General features: G+C 34.7%; 3 protein-coding genes across 3 annotated transcripts; 1 reads left to right on the forward strand and 2 right to left on the reverse strand.

Annotated features, from left to right (window-relative positions):
* Positions 1–146: 146 nt before the first annotated feature.
* On the reverse strand, positions 147–3,535 carry LOC105171861 (UDP-galactose/UDP-glucose transporter 2). Its single transcript, XM_011093113.3, has 7 exons — positions 2,981–3,535; positions 2,159–2,187; positions 1,855–2,056; positions 1,281–1,523; positions 1,078–1,179; positions 881–988; positions 147–586 (listed from the first exon to the last, which is right to left on the reverse strand). Exons 1-7 carry the CDS (start codon positions 3,104–3,106, stop codon positions 326–328), a joined length of 1,071 nt encoding a protein of 356 aa, XP_011091415.1. The 5' UTR covers positions 3,107–3,535; the 3' UTR covers positions 147–325.
* Positions 3,536–5,309: 1,774 nt separating this feature from the next.
* Positions 5,310–7,476, reverse strand: LOC105171871 (uncharacterized). Its single transcript, XM_011093124.3, has 2 exons — positions 6,760–7,476; positions 5,310–6,311 (listed from the first exon to the last, which is right to left on the reverse strand). Exons 1-2 carry the CDS (start codon positions 7,339–7,341, stop codon positions 5,739–5,741), a joined length of 1,155 nt encoding a protein of 384 aa, XP_011091426.1. The 5' UTR covers positions 7,342–7,476; the 3' UTR covers positions 5,310–5,738.
* Positions 7,477–10,215: 2,739 nt separating this feature from the next.
* Positions 10,216–15,254, forward strand: LOC105174296 (5'-3' exonuclease family protein). Its single transcript, XM_011096352.3, has 8 exons — positions 10,216–10,562; positions 10,918–11,094; positions 11,906–12,076; positions 13,076–13,257; positions 13,370–13,613; positions 13,793–13,922; positions 14,240–14,706; positions 14,788–15,254. The coding sequence occupies exons 1-8, from the start codon at positions 10,368–10,370 to the stop codon at positions 15,043–15,045; spliced, it is 1,824 nt and encodes a 607-aa protein (XP_011094654.2). The 5' UTR covers positions 10,216–10,367; the 3' UTR covers positions 15,046–15,254.
* Positions 15,255–18,817: the final 3,563 nt, after the last annotated feature.

Consider the following 18,817-nt stretch of genomic DNA (forward strand, 5'->3'; position numbering starts at 1 on the left):
CCCCCATTTGAGTGAATCTTGTTCCAATAATTCACTCAACTCAAATGTAGTCATCAATAACTAGAATGCATCACACAATCATGCAATAATCAGTTGTGTTGGTACTTGCGAGTTAATAATACTTTGAATAGTTTTACAATTGATCATAGAAAGAAACCTCATGGAGACTAACAGAATTTCATAATGAGATAATTGGACAAAACACCTAAGAAGTAACAATCATAGGATAGAGAAAAGAGCTTAGATCATAACTATTACAAATTTCATGTGACAACCGAAACGGAAGTGATTACATGATGAAACCGTACGTCCACCATTACTAAACTCAAACAAAAGGTCTCTTCTCTTCCTCTTCCTCATTTCCTATTTGCAACCTATTATCTTCACCTTGAGATGCATTTTCATGCTTGGGCTGAGTGTCTGAGGTAGGAGGCGACCTCTTGGGAGGATTGTTGTCTGCAGGTAACATCTTCAACACAATCCCCATTGCTATCAGCAAGAGCCCGGTTCCATGTTGCTCGGTTAAAGGTTTTGTGAAAATCAAATACGATAGGAGTAAAGTCACTGCTTTCCTTGCAGTCGTTACCTGTTATATATTTCAGAATCAAAACATGAAAAACAAATCGTCAACAATCAACTTAGTTTAAAACAGGATTAATCAGCATATAAAATGGGACGTGATTTAAGATAGATTTTAAATCTGGAATCCATGAGAGTGTAAGAAATCAAGAAACATGAATACAGGGAACAGAGTGATTCTTAGGGGCCTTTTGCATGTACCTAAACCTCAAGAGTGGTTGTGTAATTATATTTCCTAAACTTTTGTAGATGGATAAGTTGTGAAGGACCTATCAAGTAAATAACTGGGGTTGCGTCATACCATGGCTGTTGTGGCGGCACCAAACAGAGCAATGAGGGACAGGACGGAGACTTGCCCAATAAAGGTGGCCATGGCTTCAAAAACCAAAACTCCGTAAACATAAAGATGCTGCATTGAAAACAAATATAATTTGGTGAATGAATAATCATCTGAATGCTTTCTTTAATCAGAATGCAAACCAGTTTCTTGATCTATACCTGTGAACATGAATCCCAAGCCTTAAATAGTTCTCCTGTAAATAGCATTGGTGGAATCAAGAAAGGCATGCCGACCAGCGTTGAGCAGAAGAGCATTTCCGTCTGGTGTGGTAATGAAATTTTACAGTGAACAATTATAAGTGACAATTTTTGTTTACTCTGTTACAACAACCAAAGCAGACATCAAATCACATGTATCTCACCTGTGTTGTTTCAGGATTCATGGTGAAGATAGCTTCTTGTAGATTTCCTAAAAATGCGTCCATAATCAATGCCCCAGATACCATCAGGACACCTATCACACTGAAATTAGGCGAAGTTTGGGCATCTGCTAGAGTGAAAAGAATCAAGCCCACGACCAAAAGGACAGCAGATATATATTCGTGAGGTGGATATTTCCGTCTCAAACCAGGAATAAAAGCCCCCATTAACATCACCGGCAGAACCTGACATTCAACCAAATTCCGGAACCAATGAGGAGAAAACGATCACTGAACAAAATCCACATGTCATTCTTATACGCAATTTCAAAGGCACAACATCTATTACAATATTTCAGTAACCTTGAAATCTTTGAACTATCGCTTAAAGTCATTGTCATATTTGCAGATGAACATATGCAAAATGATTAAAGCTCGTTGTCGGCTTCAGTATCTCCTTTTAAGACACAAAATCTTCATGGGAAACATAGAATGACAATTACAAGCAAGAAAACAACATGATGTGTTAAATTGCAGTTTCGCATCAATAAGAACTAAGAATTGAACTTGATTTCACCTTGGTGGATTTGAACATGAGCTGAGCAGGATAGTTGAGAAAAGCCAGAGAACCTTTAGTAAGTCCATTTGAGCCCATGAGTACACCAGAGAGTTTCACATAAGTCTTCCATGGATTCACCATTTGCTTAGTGGTGAATCCTTGAAGATAGATCAGCAAGATGTAAACCCATCCTTGCACGAAGGTGAAGTACCATCCGTAACTGCATTTAAACAAGATCACCAAGAATTATCAGGAACAGAATTAAAGCTATCATAAGCTCAAAACAAGAACTACTTTTAAGTACATGTCAATTGAGTCTCACCTGAATTGGAGTCGATTGTAAACATATTCCTGAAAGCCATGAAAACGGAGTCAATATTCGGCAGATGTGGTTATACTTTGCATTTGATAATTAAGTACAAAGCAACAACAACACGGATACTATTGACATAGGATTAGTTGCTAGGAGTCAAAGAATTGCTAGTCGATAGAATAAAGTGAAAGAGTTAAAAGAACCATTGACGTAATCTGGTTATGTATGATGAGAAGAGAAAACAATCAATACATGCAAGGTCATTTTCATCACTGAAAATTCAGAGAGCAACGGATCAATCAATGATGACAATGATCTGTGAAGTTATTTCTACGACAGTGTCCCACAACCTAACTCTCTCTCTCTCCCGCCCTCCAACACACATACACAGACTCAAAAACACTAATAAATTTCAGGAAACACAGACAGAAATTCATAAGCTGTGACAAAAGGACAAAATTTTGCAAACATGATATCATAAATCATATTTTCACTAAAAACAGAGAATTCAATGGTAAGACTATGTGCCAGAATGCAAGAACTAAACAAACATCGGAAAAGAAATCTTTGACCAAGCACTCATAAACATGCAAGAAAAAGATCAGCTTGACCCCAAGAAAAAGATTAAAAAAGGAAAAATAAGAAGAAATTCATCGATTCAAAATTCACTAACCTCTTCAATTATCTAACAAAAACACGAAACAAGAATTAAAACAAGAACCCCTCAACATCAAATCTAAACCGATAATTTCTACTTCTTTTTGTTAAAAGAAAGTTTCATTCTTTTCTTCTGAAATTATGCCAAAAAGAGACAAGAAAAATGTGAATTACCTCACAAATGCCATTAACAAGATATCCAAAGAAAAACCCAGAAGAACAAATGAGAAACTGCTGCCACCTGGGCCTTTCAGTAAGCGATATTCCAAACAAGGAACGCGTCTGCTCGTCATTCTTCATCTTTATCTTTTCTCTCTAATTCCCCCCCTTCACCGCTCTTCCTGGGTGGATTAAAAAGCAAAAAAAGAGCTCCCTCTTCAAGTACTGAGAGATGGGCTTTGCATGTGCTTCAAATCAAAGTTCGTAGGAGTGATTTTCAATGCAATAGCATGTTGACTTTTGGAGTTCGTAGGATGAAGAACAGAGAAAGCAAAAACTGAGGTGGTGGGCATATGAGTTTTAAGGAAAACGTATCGGTGCCACTACGGCACTACGTTAACAAGAAAAAAAGAAAAAAAGAATAATCGCTTGTAATTGTATGTATTACTTTATATATTCTGTATGTACATGTGTTCATTAAAGAATCAGAGAGAGAGAGGGAGAGAGAGCGGGTTTTAGAGAGAAGATGAAGAGTTTTCAGTATTTTAAGCAGAGGGAGAGGAAGCGAGAGAGAGAGAGAGAGAGAGAGAGATGTTTAGCAAAATGAGGAGGATATTCAGAATAACAGGGATTGATTAGCGGTATCTTAACTAATTTGGTAAGTAATTAATTAATTTTACTTTAGATAATATGATAATCGCATGCAAGCGACACCACTGCATGAACCGTGGGGCTGAAGGGGCCCACCAAGGATCTTCCCAAGGTGATTGATGATGGGTGGCATGTCACGTGAGTTGCATGTGGAGTAATTTTTCTATTTTTAGTTGGACTTTTATAGAAAAAGTAATAAATTTAGGTGCAAAAGTTGATTCTTTTTTATTTTTCAGGGTTGTTGGTTTTCCTTGTTCATTTTCTTTTCGTAGATAATAAATTTAATTTTATTTTTTTAAAAATAAAGAAAATAATAAATTTAAATGAGTGTAGTATACACAATCTATGAATAGACTATTTTGAATGCATGTGATCCAAACAATATTAATGTGCCCTAAATTGCACTCTTCCTCCAATTAGAGTCTTGGATTAGGGCAACCATCACTTCTTCATTTCCGAGCCGAAAATTATATTGACATTTTTTTAAATTAAATCAAAATATATAAATATTTTTTATTTTTTTTATAAAATTAGAGCTACACTTATGAGATTATAATATTCATAGGCTTAGCAAAGCATAAACAAACACCTATTGAAAAATATTAAACTAAGGCCCCTCAAGTAATTCTGCAAAAAAATTTTAGGATGTGTTAATATAATTTATTTCAAATTTTATATGTGTTTCAAAACAATTTTAAAACAGACTTACGTTCATCGTCATCAATTATCTTGACAAAAAATTAAATTTGAATCATTAATGTTTTGACATTTTATCATTCGATCAGAAACGTTGGTGATGCTGGACTTATTTAACTAATGCCCATTTGAATACTTAAAATAAAATTATGCATTCAAGAATTTACACATGATAATATATATATATATTATGGGTCGTGGTACATCCAGCAGGCAAGCAGACGTTCTTGGTCCTTGATCGTGGCACTATTTAGCGGACAAGGCAGCTGGCAGTCTTGAAAGTTGGCAATGCAGTGCATGGTGCTATACTCTTAAGTTTCAATTCTCTTTTTATGTTTAGGTAAGCTGTAATTGTGCAGGCACAAGTGAAAATCCCTACACTTCTCCACGTGAACTTCTTTTGTCCAACAACTGAATAACCATATTTGTTTGCTTCCCATTTCGGGCGATTTGGTTGAATTTGTATATAACACCCTATTTGATGTTGTCTATATGAATTTGTATTACATAATTTTGAATTATTGAATTAATATATATATATATATATATAATATGATATTATGCGTAGTTTAACGATTGATAGCTTATGTGGGTACAAATTTACATAGATAACATCACGATATCCTACTATGTCCACCTCGCAAAATCAAGAATGAAGTTGCTATTAATGCAAAAAGCGTAACCTTATTGCTTATATGTGATGATTCTCAAGTTAGAATTAAATACGATTTACCCCGTAAAATTTAGAAATTCTCTATAAAAAAAAGAAGATACAAAAAACTTGCCTATGATTTGAAAAAAATCACACTACCAATATTCTAATATCAACTTCTACGCCAATGTTATATTGGTTTAATTTGAGTTAGGTTTGAAATAATGACTATTTAGTTAATTTGTTAATTCCGTACAAACTTTATTATAAATAAAAATCACACCACAAGCCCTATTTAATTGTTGAGCAAGATCGTAATTAAAGAAAATAATGAACACCACAAACTGCAAAGCCTAAACTTCAACTCAAAATTGAACTGGACAAGACCAGAATGGGCGATAAACATAAAGTATATATTATCAAAATTGCTTCCCATTTCTCATTTCTCATAGCTTACTGGATTTGACACATGCCCATATAAAATTGTATCCATTAAGCACCCAATGTATCCAGGCAGCCCAAACCACACATACTCTATACATGACTTGGTCCAAGCTCCAATCTCAATTTGATCTACCATTTCTTGCTCATATATCTCCATCCACCAACATTACTAGCCCATCAATTAAGCTTGTTGGAAAACCCGAATTGGGGTTGATCCACTATCACCCCATCCAATCCTAGGCCGTCCGGGGATCCTAAGATCAATGTTGTGTTGATGTCACATGATTATCAAGCACATTTATGCAATTTTAGGCATCTTGTGTCCGATTTTCATTTGCAGAGAAAGTCGGCCAAAAGCTCGTTTATTAAATCATCCAACACCTTAACTTGTAATTCTAGGGACATCTCTTCTTGCTCTTGTTCAAACTTGTTCCAACACACTCCCTTCTCCATGTCCCTAACATAGGCCATCCTCTTGTCCTTGACCTCCCACTCATACGACTCATCGTATTCTCCATTCATCCATGTTTTTGCAGTCTTCACAATCTCGGAATCAAACTCAACATCATTAAACTTTCCCTTTGAAGAAAGTTCGTGCATGAAAAAATCCAATATTGTCAAACACTCCTCCCGATTTTTGTTGTTTTCGTCGATGAGATGGCTCAGCAACTGCTTGGCCTGTTCTTCGGCTGCATTTGCTCTCTCAGAAACCGTAATTTCTTCCTTAAAACTAAGTTTTCTTGTGAGTTTTGGTTCTTGAATCGGCTTTCTTGTGAGCATAGCTTCAAGATTGGCGAGAGTTGGATGAGAAGGGGAGAGGAATTCTTCAACTTGTCGGAATGGAGAATCAAGAACTGAAACTGGGCTTTGCTGCTCCATTTCTTCAAACATTGACCAATCCCCCTGTACATACAAAAATATCCATATTAATTGTAATTTTTTTCACCATTATTATTGTTAGGGATAATTCGATTTGCATTACTCACCTATGGTCTAGACAAATTATTTCTATTTTTTATGTAATTATAAAAATCACAATTTAATAATAAAAGAATAGGGATAATTTGTGCAATATTGTTGACTTTTTGAGGGTTTGTATGATTTATGTTTTTTTGGTGAGTCTATATATATTTTTTTAAAATGTAGAAATAATTTTTATAAATACTATAAGATGTAATTATTATTTATTATTCTATAATTTTATTTTTTATAAATAAAAAATTATTTTGGTATGGTCTACCAGCAGACAGTAACAGCTTAAAATATATATACAACTAACAGACAAACCCATGAATATAAAATTATTGTCAATCAATAATGACAAGAAAAGAAAAAAACAATAGTAATTTACCTTGACTTTCCTATCAGCTGGCTGGCCAAGAAAACACTTTTTACCCAAAAACTGTTCAGTTTCACCGCCCCACGGCGGTAATTCCTCCGCTGTAAAATCACTTTCACACCAACTGGACCTCTGGCTGCATGAAGTGGTGGTGCCGGTGGTGCTCCGACCAGGGGACGAGGGAACATCCAACGGCACAGGGTCGTCCTCCACCAAGTCCCTAAACGATTTCCATCGTAAGATGTCCTTGACTTTGACTTTGATTTCCGGCAAATCGGAGATGTCGACGTTCCTATCCCTACTCTTGGGAGATTTTCTTGAAATGCTCCGAGGTAAAACCAACGGAGATCTGACGGAACCAAACTGGAACAACTTAACGACATTAATGACCTTGTGGATGGCTGAGATTGTTGTCGCCGCCGCCTTCTTCGACCGGCTTCTGATTAATACGCCGGAGAGCTTGTCTGGATGTGAAGAAATTAGCATTCTTGAATTCCTAGGGTTGATTGGAAAACCATTATATGATGTGTGTGCATCGTCTCTGAGGAAATCTTTGAGCATCATGGGCCGGGTTTCGCATGAAAGCAAAGCCATGATTCTGGTTAGGTTCTGACGACAGGTTTGGTCTCAATTTCTTGATGTTAGAAAAGTGAATGAAAACAGCTGTGATGATTGGTAGAGACGATCGATGTTTGAGTTTTGAGATGGTGGTGAATTACACAATTTATAGAAGAGAAGGAACAATGTATGTGGAGAAAATGACAAAACACACGTAGAAGCATGGATGCTTCTAAGTAGTGTATATTTAATACTAGGATGGATGCATGGAGAAATATTATTGTAATAATTTTATGTTATTTGTTTGTTCAACTATGTCGGAGAAGAAATTAAGATTTTCTAGATTATTCTCATCCAATTTATATTTAATTCTACGTACTAATTACTAATACAATTAATAAATTCGATATGCGTCTCACATCAATCAATACATAACAGATTAAAAATTCTGCGCGATTTATAAATTCAAACTAAAGTTACATAAGATTTACCTTAAAAAGCTAGGGACAGTATATACCTTATGTTACGGCACTGAATTACATCGCTGATTTGAATTATAATGTAAAATGAATCAAATGGGTTAGATCGGATGGAAAGAGGGACAGAAGTTTGGTAGGTACTTAGTGCATTATTGGATGAAGTTTGTTGGTCATACATAGATCGGTCAGTTATTTGTCCTTTAGTTCCAGTGGATTAACAGATAATCACTATGTTTATGGATTGATTTAGGTGTTTGTCGGGATGTTTAGTGAACGATGGGGACATGACTGGAACTACAAATTAACGGGAGATGGAGGACCAAACTTTAATTAAGATTAGTTTAAGTGACTGATTAGTATTTGTCGGGGAAGAGGAAATGCTGACTTAAGTTTACCCTGATTATTTTATTAGTTAATTAGGTAATTACATGTATAATTATATAAATTAATATATTTTGGCAAGGTAGGTACAAGGTAGCTAGTGGTCAAGATTGACATGCCTATCAAACATTTTGGTGCTGTGGCATTGTAATAAAACTTTATCAATTAAGACCGACAAATTTAAATATTCAAAAGTACAATTATTAAGGTGCATGAACTTATTATAAACTGGAACTAAACATTTTACCCTGAATTGAACGTGTGTGCAATTAATACTACAAACACTTCATAAGACATTCACTATCTTACAATAATTTAATTAGAATCCACACCACGCGACGTGATTCATAAATTACTCTTACATAAATTATTAATTAGAAGTAGTGGATAATTCTGACATATTAAATGACGAAATACAACACATAATATGGGTAATTTCTTAAAGACCGTTCATAGCCTAATACTGTGGGCGCTAGATTCACAATTTTTAATTTGGTTTCCAATGGTTTGTTCCAAATTCGAGTGTGTATGAATTTATAATAAATAACCGATCGATGTTAAATTTGTGATTCACGTAAAATTGTATAATTGAAAAAATTTATAAGTAATTGTACTCCATTCCCGGCCCACTTCATATATTTCAGAATTACATCATGATGTGTGTATATATATGTATATATGCTCATAAACGAAATACAAAAATAATGATAATAAAAAATATTATGCCTTTTTATTTATTTATTGTGATGGATATTAGTTAATTAATAATCATCCTTATTTTTTACTAATAGAAGAAAAAGAAAATGGGAAACAAAGAGATTTACATAAATATGTGGTTGAGGGATGGGAGGGCTGTGGGGGTGTTGGAACGGAGTACGAATGGTGTTGATGGAGATACGTTAAAGTTTGTGCAATCAGATGGATTCGCGTATATGGGGAAAGATCAAAGTTTTATTTCTTGTCTACTTGATTTCCTACCAATGCTCTGTGATTGCATACGTGGCTCACGACTATTGGAGCGGCGCACGTGCAGTTGCCTAAGGTTATTTTTGGATGTAAAAATGAAGAGAAGCAGCTTGGTGTGTGTGTGTGTGTGAGAGAGAGAGAGATCGGGAATGGATCCTATGTTTTTATTTTGTGGGTTTCATCATCATCATCATCATCATCATCATCATCATATACAGATTAATATTGTGCATTCCGGTCGTCGTCGTGCCCTCACGCCCACACTTATTCACACCATCATTATATTAAAATATATTCTTTTTTTTTAAATATGTTTTTGCTGTATTTTCCAATAACCAACGCACAAACAAACATAATATAGAATAATTAAATTAAAATTACATAAGGGGTAGTTATTTATTTGTGTGGTAAAATTTGAACACGAACCTCAAAGCGTCCTACTTGGAACGTTTTGCAACTTTAATCATTAAATTAAAACTTAAATAAGTTTACATTTACACCCATAATTCATTGTTTATTTGAAATAGCTAAAAAATATTTTGAAATATTACATTCTTTTTAACATAATACAATGTCAAATTTAAAATTATTATGTCGAACAATGTATAAAAACATTAAGTAGCCACCTATTTTTACCTTATATTATATATTAAAGATGAATATTCCTTAGTTTTACTTCATTTTGAGAAAACTATGCATTTATAAAATTTTAAACTATTACTAATTATGTATTATAGGATATAAATTAAGTTTAATTATACTTAGATTTTTTTTATAAATATAAAATCATATTTTCTCCAAAAAAAAATTAAAATTATACTTACAATCCTCCAAAAATTCATTATTTACACATGATCTCCTTTCATTATGATTTGAATAAAAAATACTGACGTACAAAAAAATTTATATAAATTTTTTTATTTTACTCATTTTTAACATTATGGTGTAATAATTTTATATTTATAAGGAATTGGACCGGGTCGTGTAAAATACAAGGCTTAGGCCCAAATTGAAAGGCCCATGTCAATCACAACGGTTACTTGCCTTATATAGGTAAAAACAATTATCAGAGAATTAAACCTCTCCTCCCAAAATTTCGGCACTTTTACTTTTCTTCTCCTCTGTTACATCAACTGTGAAAGTGAAAACCCCATGGTGGTGGTCATGGTCATGGTGTGATCCTTCACGTTCAGTAGTTTCTAAGAGGACGGACCCTCTTTTCCTGCTCCTATCGCGATGGGTGTAGGAGGGCACTTTTGGGATTTGCTCAAACCTCATGCCCGCTTCGAAGGATTCAATTTCTTGAGGAACAAAACGGTTGCAGTGGACCTGTCGTATTGGATTGTGCAGCAGGAGACCGCCATTAAAGGCTACACTAGAAACCCCCACATTCGTCTAACCTTCTTCCGAACAATTAATCTTTTCTCTAAGGTACAACTGCTGTGCTCTCTTTTCGCTTGATTCTGAGGTACAAGGCTCTTATGCGTGTATCAGTGTTTTCAAGTTCTCTTACCTTTTTCTTTTTTGGCCTTTTCCGGTGGAAAATTTATATGCTTGAGTCTTGAAATTCAAGTGGGTTTTTGCATTTGATTTTTTTATCTCGTTTTTTGAGTGGGAGCTATACTTAAGTTTACAGGATAACTCATAATGATCTCAAAGCATAAGTACTCAAGAACTTTTTAGTACTTCTTTAATGTATATTGGAAGTAAATTATGTTTGTAGGATATTGTTAATTTTTTATAGCAATGGGAATGAGGTTCATGATATTGGCCATTGAGTGTGCAGTTTGGAGCATACCCAGTTTTTGTAGTTGATGGGACTCCGTCGCCATTAAAGTCTCAGGCAAGGATAGTGCGGTTTTTCAGATCATCAGGTATTGATTTATCAAATTTGCCAGAGGCAGAGGAGGGTGTCTCAGTCGAAAGGAACAGGGCATTTATGAGATGTGTTGAAGAATGTATGGTGAGTTGAGTTCAAAGAACTTCATTCTGAAAGCCATATTTACTGGGCTGCGGACTTCTATGTTTCTGATGCCAGTCTGCAGCATTATATTACTCGAGAAGTTGATACTCTGTTCTTATCTATGTTAACATTTTCTAGAGAGCAGAAGTTTGACAATTTAGTGATTTGTACTTCTGCTACCGAGTAGTGTTAGGTTTATATGCCAGTTGTGAATTTAATTTTTATCATCTCTCTTTATTGAGGTGCAATTGGGCACTGCATCACATTTCACTCTCTTACGAATGTACTGGTACTAGATGATATTGCCAGTATTCCAGGGTCATCCTCTGCCATCTTAGAGGTCATCATTATGCTGAATGGGGGGTCAAGAGACGCATATATTATGCAGAAACTATCATTTTTTGGTTGTACGCCATGTGTCGTCTATGAAGTGCAACAACTGTGTGTTGATTCACATGCTAAATCTATATTTCTTGTAATTTTATGCTAAGTTGAAACGGGTGAAATACTCCTTCAGCAAGTTTTATCATTTGAGGATCAACACATAGCCGGCAATGGTTTTTTATAAGTTTCTTTGGATGTAAATAAGTTTTGGGGAACATGTTGTCTTAATAAAGTTTAGCTTGCTTAAATTACTAACTTTAGGTGACATTATTCTTGATTTGGTATTCATTGAAAAGTATCTTAAGACTAATAAAGTCGGAGCAACTTGATGCTTTCTGATGTTACAAGTTTACGCTTATAACTCATGATAGGTTGCCTTTTAGGTCTTTAAGACTTGTTTTATTAGTTCCTTATTGCTTTCTGACAGGAATTGCTTGAACTCCTTGGAATGCCTGTTCTAAAAGCAAAAGGCGAAGCAGAAGCCCTTTGTGCAGAGTTAAACAGAGAAGGACGTGTTGATGCTTGCATTACAGCTGACAGTGATGCATTTCTTTATGGTGCCCAATGTGTGATCAAGCGAATCCAGCCGAACTCGAAAGTGAGTGCTCCCATTATGTTTATAGAGTGAACTGCACAGAACTGTATTATGTACATCAGGTGGAGGATAGAGAATTAAACAGCTTTTGTTTGCAATTAACTTACACTTGAATAGGATCCTAAAAATTTTGAAAGAGAGAATTAAACAGCTTCAGGCTTTTTCTTTCACTTGAACATGAGTTTTCTGATCTATAGAATGAACGAAATGAATTCATAATTTGAGTAAAATTTTGTGTGAGCTTAATCCAGCTTAATCTTCAAATTTGACTCATATATATCAAATGCTTATTGAGTTGAGTGTGCGGTTTGAGGGAGAGATCTTGTGACAGCTGGCAGATCTTAAAACAAACTGCAGCTGAGCAAGAGCCATTACAAGATTGACTTGTCCATGCCAACTTCTACTTCTGTCCTATAGAAAATTAGCTTGAGTGTTGTTGAGTTCTAATTCTAGAATTTTGTGGGTTTGTTATGTCCATCTATGCTTGTATGTATGCCCCTGTTCCCTCTAATCTTTCTTTCACATCTATGTTGTGCTAGTCCATTCACCTACTGTAGTTGTTGCTCACGTTTTAATTTCATACCGGGAAAAGTGAAGTCGATCTGGAATTGATTGGCTGGTTTAACTATTCTGTTAAAAGCATAATACTGGTGCTCAACCTCGTCGGATTTGTTGAGCAATTTCTCGTTAAAATATCATCTCGTGGAACTTCTGCTGACAAGAAGGCAAGTGATGGGAGCAGGAAAATGGGAAAAAAAAAAAATCTTTGGGAATGCGAACGAAGTTATACGATACAGATGATGGAAGAGTCTTTTTGCGTTTTACAAGTTGAATTTGTCTACTATGTGCTCTGATTTATCCTAATTTTCATTTTGTTACTAGATACCAGGTTGATATGGTTACATGTGTTTTAATAGTTTCTGATATATTTTTATTTGTTCTTTGCTCAAGTAGAGATACTAAATTCACCTACATTGATGTAACCAACTTTAACTTGAGCAGGAACCATTTGAGTGCTACCATATATCTGATATTGAGGCTGGTCTTGGACTTAAAAGAAAGCACTTGATAGCTGTTTCTTTGTTGGTTGGAAACGACCATGATTTAAATGGTATAACAGGGATCGGGCTTGACACTGCAGTTCGCTTTGTCAAAACTTTTAGCGAAAATGAAATATTGGAAAGGTTCGTCTTTGCTCTCTCAAGCTTGTCCATTGTGTACTCGTCCATAGGCCATTGGAAATGTCAGTCTTCTAATCACCTGTAGTTTTTGATAATGTACCATATGCCTGCTCAGGTTGCATGAAATAGCCAGAGAAGACCCAGTAGTCCAAGGGAATGATGATTCTGTAGGTAAAGCTGTATGCAGTTCTGCTGAGAAATCACCTAAGCCAAAGTGTCCTCATTGTTCCCATTGTGGTCATCCAGGCAACAAGAAAGCCCATTTCCAGTTTTCTTGTGAATATTGTAATTCGACCGCCGGCCAGAGCTGCTGGCAAAAACCCGTGGGGTTTAAATGTTATTGCTCATCATGTGACTTGGTAGGCCTTTGCTAAGCTTTGTTGTCTTTTTTTTTTGTGTGTGCGTGTGTGCGTGTGCCTGTGCGTGTGGTAGCTTTTTTTTTTTGTCTTAGTTTGCGCTTTTTCCACTTTTTCTTTGGATTTTCAATTTACCTTTTCTGACCACTTGTTCTTAATCTTGGCGTGGGTTTTGATGCCAGGACAGGAAAGAAAAAGAAAAGAAGAAAAATAAAACTTGGCAAATTACAGTTTGCCGAAAGATTGCATCGCAGCAAAATTTCCCAAATGAAGAAATTATACAGATGTACCTGAGAAACAATCGCGGGATTGGTAAGTCTGCTACAACTTTTATTCATATGTCATCATTATACTACACCAAATCAATCACATTTTGTGGAAAGAAATAAGGATGGAATTGCTGATGTTGTTTGGATGATCCTTGCTCTTGCTTTTATCAGCTGGCATAAAGAGCGCTATGCAACTACTATTTTTACCTTTTTGTTATCTTAGATTTCACATCACATCATGATATTATTCTCTTGTTCTTTCCACAACATATTTGTTCTCCTTTTCACAAACTTTTTTGTTCTGTTATTATAACAGCACTTTTGCGCGACTACCTTTTAATCTAATTTGTTTTGTACCAGATGACGACCCATATATAGGATGGGCAAACCCGCAGACAGAGATGCTGATCGATTACCTTGCTTATAAGCAGCATTGGGAGCCATCTTATTGTAGACAAAGATTACTTCCATTGTTATCAACTATATATTTGAGACATATGGCCTCAAGTCCAACAAATGATTTGTTATACGGGCAATATGAGTTTCACAGTATTCAGCGCGTTAAAATAAGATATGGGCATGAATTCTATGTTGTCAACTGGAAGAAAGCTGCTAGTGTTTGCACGGATGCTGTGTGTACAATTCCTGAAGGATCGGATACACAGCAGGAATCTGCAGAACTTGATGAATCTCTTGATTCGCTTGAAGAGACTGACGTTCCTTACATTCACATCAACGGTGGCGGCTGTTTTTTGTCAACTGATGAAGACATTGAACTTGTCCAAAAGGCTTTTCCACAAAAAGCTGGCCAATTCTTAAAGGAAAAGGTATAAATCTTTGTCTCTCTTCTCACCAAACAGGGACGATTTTTTCCACATGTTGACAAAGCAGTGGTGCAAACGTGACAGGAACTCAAAGACATGAAGAAGTCGCAGAGAAAGAAATCAAACTTATCATCTGAAAGAACACCCGAAAACTCAGAATCATCTGCAGCATCACGATGCGTGCAGGTAAGTATTACCGAATTCTATCGTTCCTCCAAAGCCGTTTGCCCAAACAAGCTTGAGGAGACTGCGGTAAACAGTTGTGGTTCCTCCAAGACCAAAAGAAAAGATCCAAGTCCAAGATTTTCCAAGTCCGTCAGGCGCCGGCTGTTGTTTGATTAGTTCAGGCTCAGCTATCTTGAGGCCATTCATCATCTGTAAATTTGAGTAACATACAGCTAGTGTTGGTTTCTCTTTTGGCCTTTTTGATACTCCTTGGAAGTGTAAATAGCATCTATATGGCAATCAGCTGTTTAAGCCTGACAAGGTTTTGTTAATATTTCTATTAGTGCTGCTCTTTGTATGTGTATGAAAATTGTTACATTTGTTAACTTCTTGAGCTGTCTCTATAAATTACGTGATACTATACAGTTATATTTATATAACATAGATGTTTTCTTAAAAATAGAAAAGAAATTTCATCGGTCACTTGCAAATCGCATGCATTTTACCATAATGATGAGAATTAAATATTATATAAAGAAATTAAATGACATGAATGTTATGTGATTTATTATACACGCATGCTGTATATTAATTAATACAAAATCTAGATTAGAAATTCATACCATAACTTTTTTTAAAGGTTTGTTCATATATAATTATAATTATACAAAGCATATCTTAAGAAAAATAAAATGTGTTATTTACCTTTATTGGCTAATTAATTGTTTTTTATTAATTTTTTGACTTATAAACTTCAAAGAAACCAAATGTGATCTTGATACACAACTAGTACTTTCTCTTATATATTTATCAACATAAATCAATAAATCGATAAAAAAAAAAACACGTCATTTTACTTCTTTCACCAGAAAAAGAAAAAGAAGAAATTAATGAACAATTTTCTCAATTACCAAAAGTCTTATTAGTAATTATAAAAAGTATAATAGTCACCTTATTGAATATTAACTAAGCACATCCGAATAGTGATAATGATGTTGTAATACTTGTACATATTGTCTATGTATATATAGAAAAGTCTTGATGTAGTAACTCATTCACTTAAGTATATATTATGTCTTTGTTTTGTTGTTATTATCTATGATGTCTTAACTTTCTATCGCGATTTTTCTTTATATTCTCTGCAACGTTTTGAGGATGGGTACGAGGGAAGTTCCACCGGTTGGGAAATCCAGTCAAACAATGGAAACAAAACGAATATGTATTCTCGTTGTGAATGATGATATCATATGCAACAACATTGTGGCTGATATGCTTCAAAACTGCAATCACCAAGGTACGTATTGAAGAAACTTTTGCATAGTAAGATGGTTTATAAAAACTGCATAAATTCCAACAACATACATTTGAATTATTCGTTTAGGTTGGGTTCATCTTCATGAGTTAATTTTGAACTGTTGTTTCTGTTTTTTCAGTATTGCATGTCGGAGGTGTTATCAATGTTTTAAATGCAATATGGGAGATACGCGACAAGCTTGATCTTGTTCTAACGAATGTTCATAAGTTAGAATCGGACGAGATTGAGATTGTTGAGCATATACGAGAAAAGTTAAATCTGCCTATATTATGTAAGTTGAACATTCTAGTTTAGTAATTTACTCTTTATGTCATATGTTAGTGCCATAAAACTTCAGAATAATGTGACAATGATTTAGCAAATAACTTTAGAAAGGATACTTGAATGATGTCTTAACCTTCCTATTTTTCTATTACATGTTTTTCTTATGTTACATAAATTCATCGGAGGTACAATTCTTGAAACTTGGTAGCATTCTTATTCTTGCAGTTATGTGTCCGGAAATGAATGATCAAAAGAAGACAGTCTCAAAGGACCGACCATTTAGTTTTGCAGCATATATTTTACACGGTTCGAGCCAAAATGTCTTAAGTCTATGGAAAACTGCATCTGCAAAGGAGAAAGCCAAAATGGTGGCTGTCTCTCAGGAAGAAAATGCTCGAACAACATCAATACCTAATATCGCGTTCGAAACAAAGAACATGTTTTCATCAATTAACAACGCAGCATGCTTTGACAAGAAAAGCACGAGTAAAGAACTTAAGCAGAAGAACGAACAGAGGGCGGGTAGCAAAGATGACCGTTTGATAGCAAAGAAACCGAGGGTCGTGTGGACGATTGAAATGCATCAAAAATTCCTTGAGGCTATTGAATTTATAGGACATGAGAGTAAGTGTGTGCTTCTTTTGTTAACCTTGTACTAGGTTAATATCTTCTTTTTTGAGCACTTGACTTTCTCAACGGACGGTTATGTCTCTTATTGACTTGTTCATACTTGTCCCGGTGTTTGTGTAAGCAGAGGCAGTTCCCAAGAAAATTGTCGAAGTTATGGGTATCCCAGGACTTACCAGAGAGAATGTTGCAAGTCATTTACAGGTTTGTTATAGTCCGAATTTGAGCTTATGACACATGCTCCCTCTCATGGTTCGATTTAATTTTCATCATAAATTGTACATGTGAATATTCAGGTATATGCATGCATGTAATAACATTGTTATAGGTATACTAAAATATTGTCCTTTCCATAAGTTTTGAAGAAATTAAGAACTTAACAACATGGATCATATTTAATATGTCAAACTTCACAATAGAAAATCAATTAAAGTAATTATTTAATTTGTTCATTCTCTTCTTTTTATGTTGTTATGTTACTTATTTCTTAATTTCATTTAGATTAATAGAAATGGACCTTTTTTAAACTATGAACGCGCAAAAATTTTGAAAATTATATGCAAGTTGTTTAAATATTTCTTTATAACGATTTTGTATTTATTAAAAGGATTCATATGCGTGAAATAAGATTAAACCTAATATTAATATTGATTTACAATATTATTTATTTATATTTGCATTAATTATATCCTTCATCAATTGAAAGATAATTGAGATTAAATGATTAAAATGGAATATTTGGTCATTAAAATAGGATTGCAATCTTCATGTTTAATAATAGAAAGTTATTTAACTGTCAAGAAAAAGATATCATCTAAAGCATCTAATAAACCACCAAATCTTTCCCATAATAAGTAACATTTTTTAGTTATGATATGAACATGCTCTTTACATTACTTCACAAACTAATATACCAAAACTTCCTTTGTCTTTTACAGCAATAAGATCTCATGGAAAAATGCATTTTTGTATTGTTACTATAATTAAGAATATAATTCTAAAAAAATAGCACATTTAGTCACGACCTCTTTTTTCCTGCAAAATTTGCATTTTCCCACATATATTAGACCAAATGCCCCCTTCTTTTTTTTGAAAAACCAAAAATTATGATCTTCAATTGCAAAATTAAAGTTATAATGGACCACTACACTTTGTGCTAGATCTTACATTTGTTCACTTTTTCTCATTATTATTACATTCTGAAGAAACATAATTATTTATCTTTCTACAGAAGTATCGTGGTAGCCTGAAACGAACTCAACAAACTCCCTTGAGTTCACTTTCTGACAACACTACATTAAAGGGCTTTGAGGGGTTCTATAATCTGCCATCACCTTCTGCTTCAAGGCTCAACTCGTTGCAAAGGAATACGACACCTTTGTCCCAAAGTTCATACACCTCTATCCACCAAAAATCTATTACCGCATCCAACTCACAATGTCTGAACACCAGTAACAAGTTCGCCTTTGGCGACACATCCAGAAGGAAAACTTACATGACCTATGTTCCTGATCTACCTAATGTAAGAATATACGGAGATCAGATGAGAAACATGCTTCTAAAAACAGGCAAGAGTTGTCTATCTGGTTATTGTAACCAGTTTAGCAGTAGCAAATTCGTCGGGTACAGATTGAAGGCTGATGGGAACTCTATTGAATTTGGTAGTTTTGAAGCTTCGGAAGATGATAAAATTAGTAGCCAAACCTGTGTTTCTACTGCAGGGACGACTTATGGAGATGGGTC

Source organism: Sesamum indicum, linkage group LG1, assembly GCF_026168435.1.
Source record: "Sesamum indicum cultivar Baizhima isolate 11 linkage group LG1, ASM2616843v1, whole genome shotgun sequence".
Lineage (NCBI taxonomy): Eukaryota > Viridiplantae > Streptophyta > Magnoliopsida > Lamiales > Pedaliaceae > Sesamum > Sesamum indicum.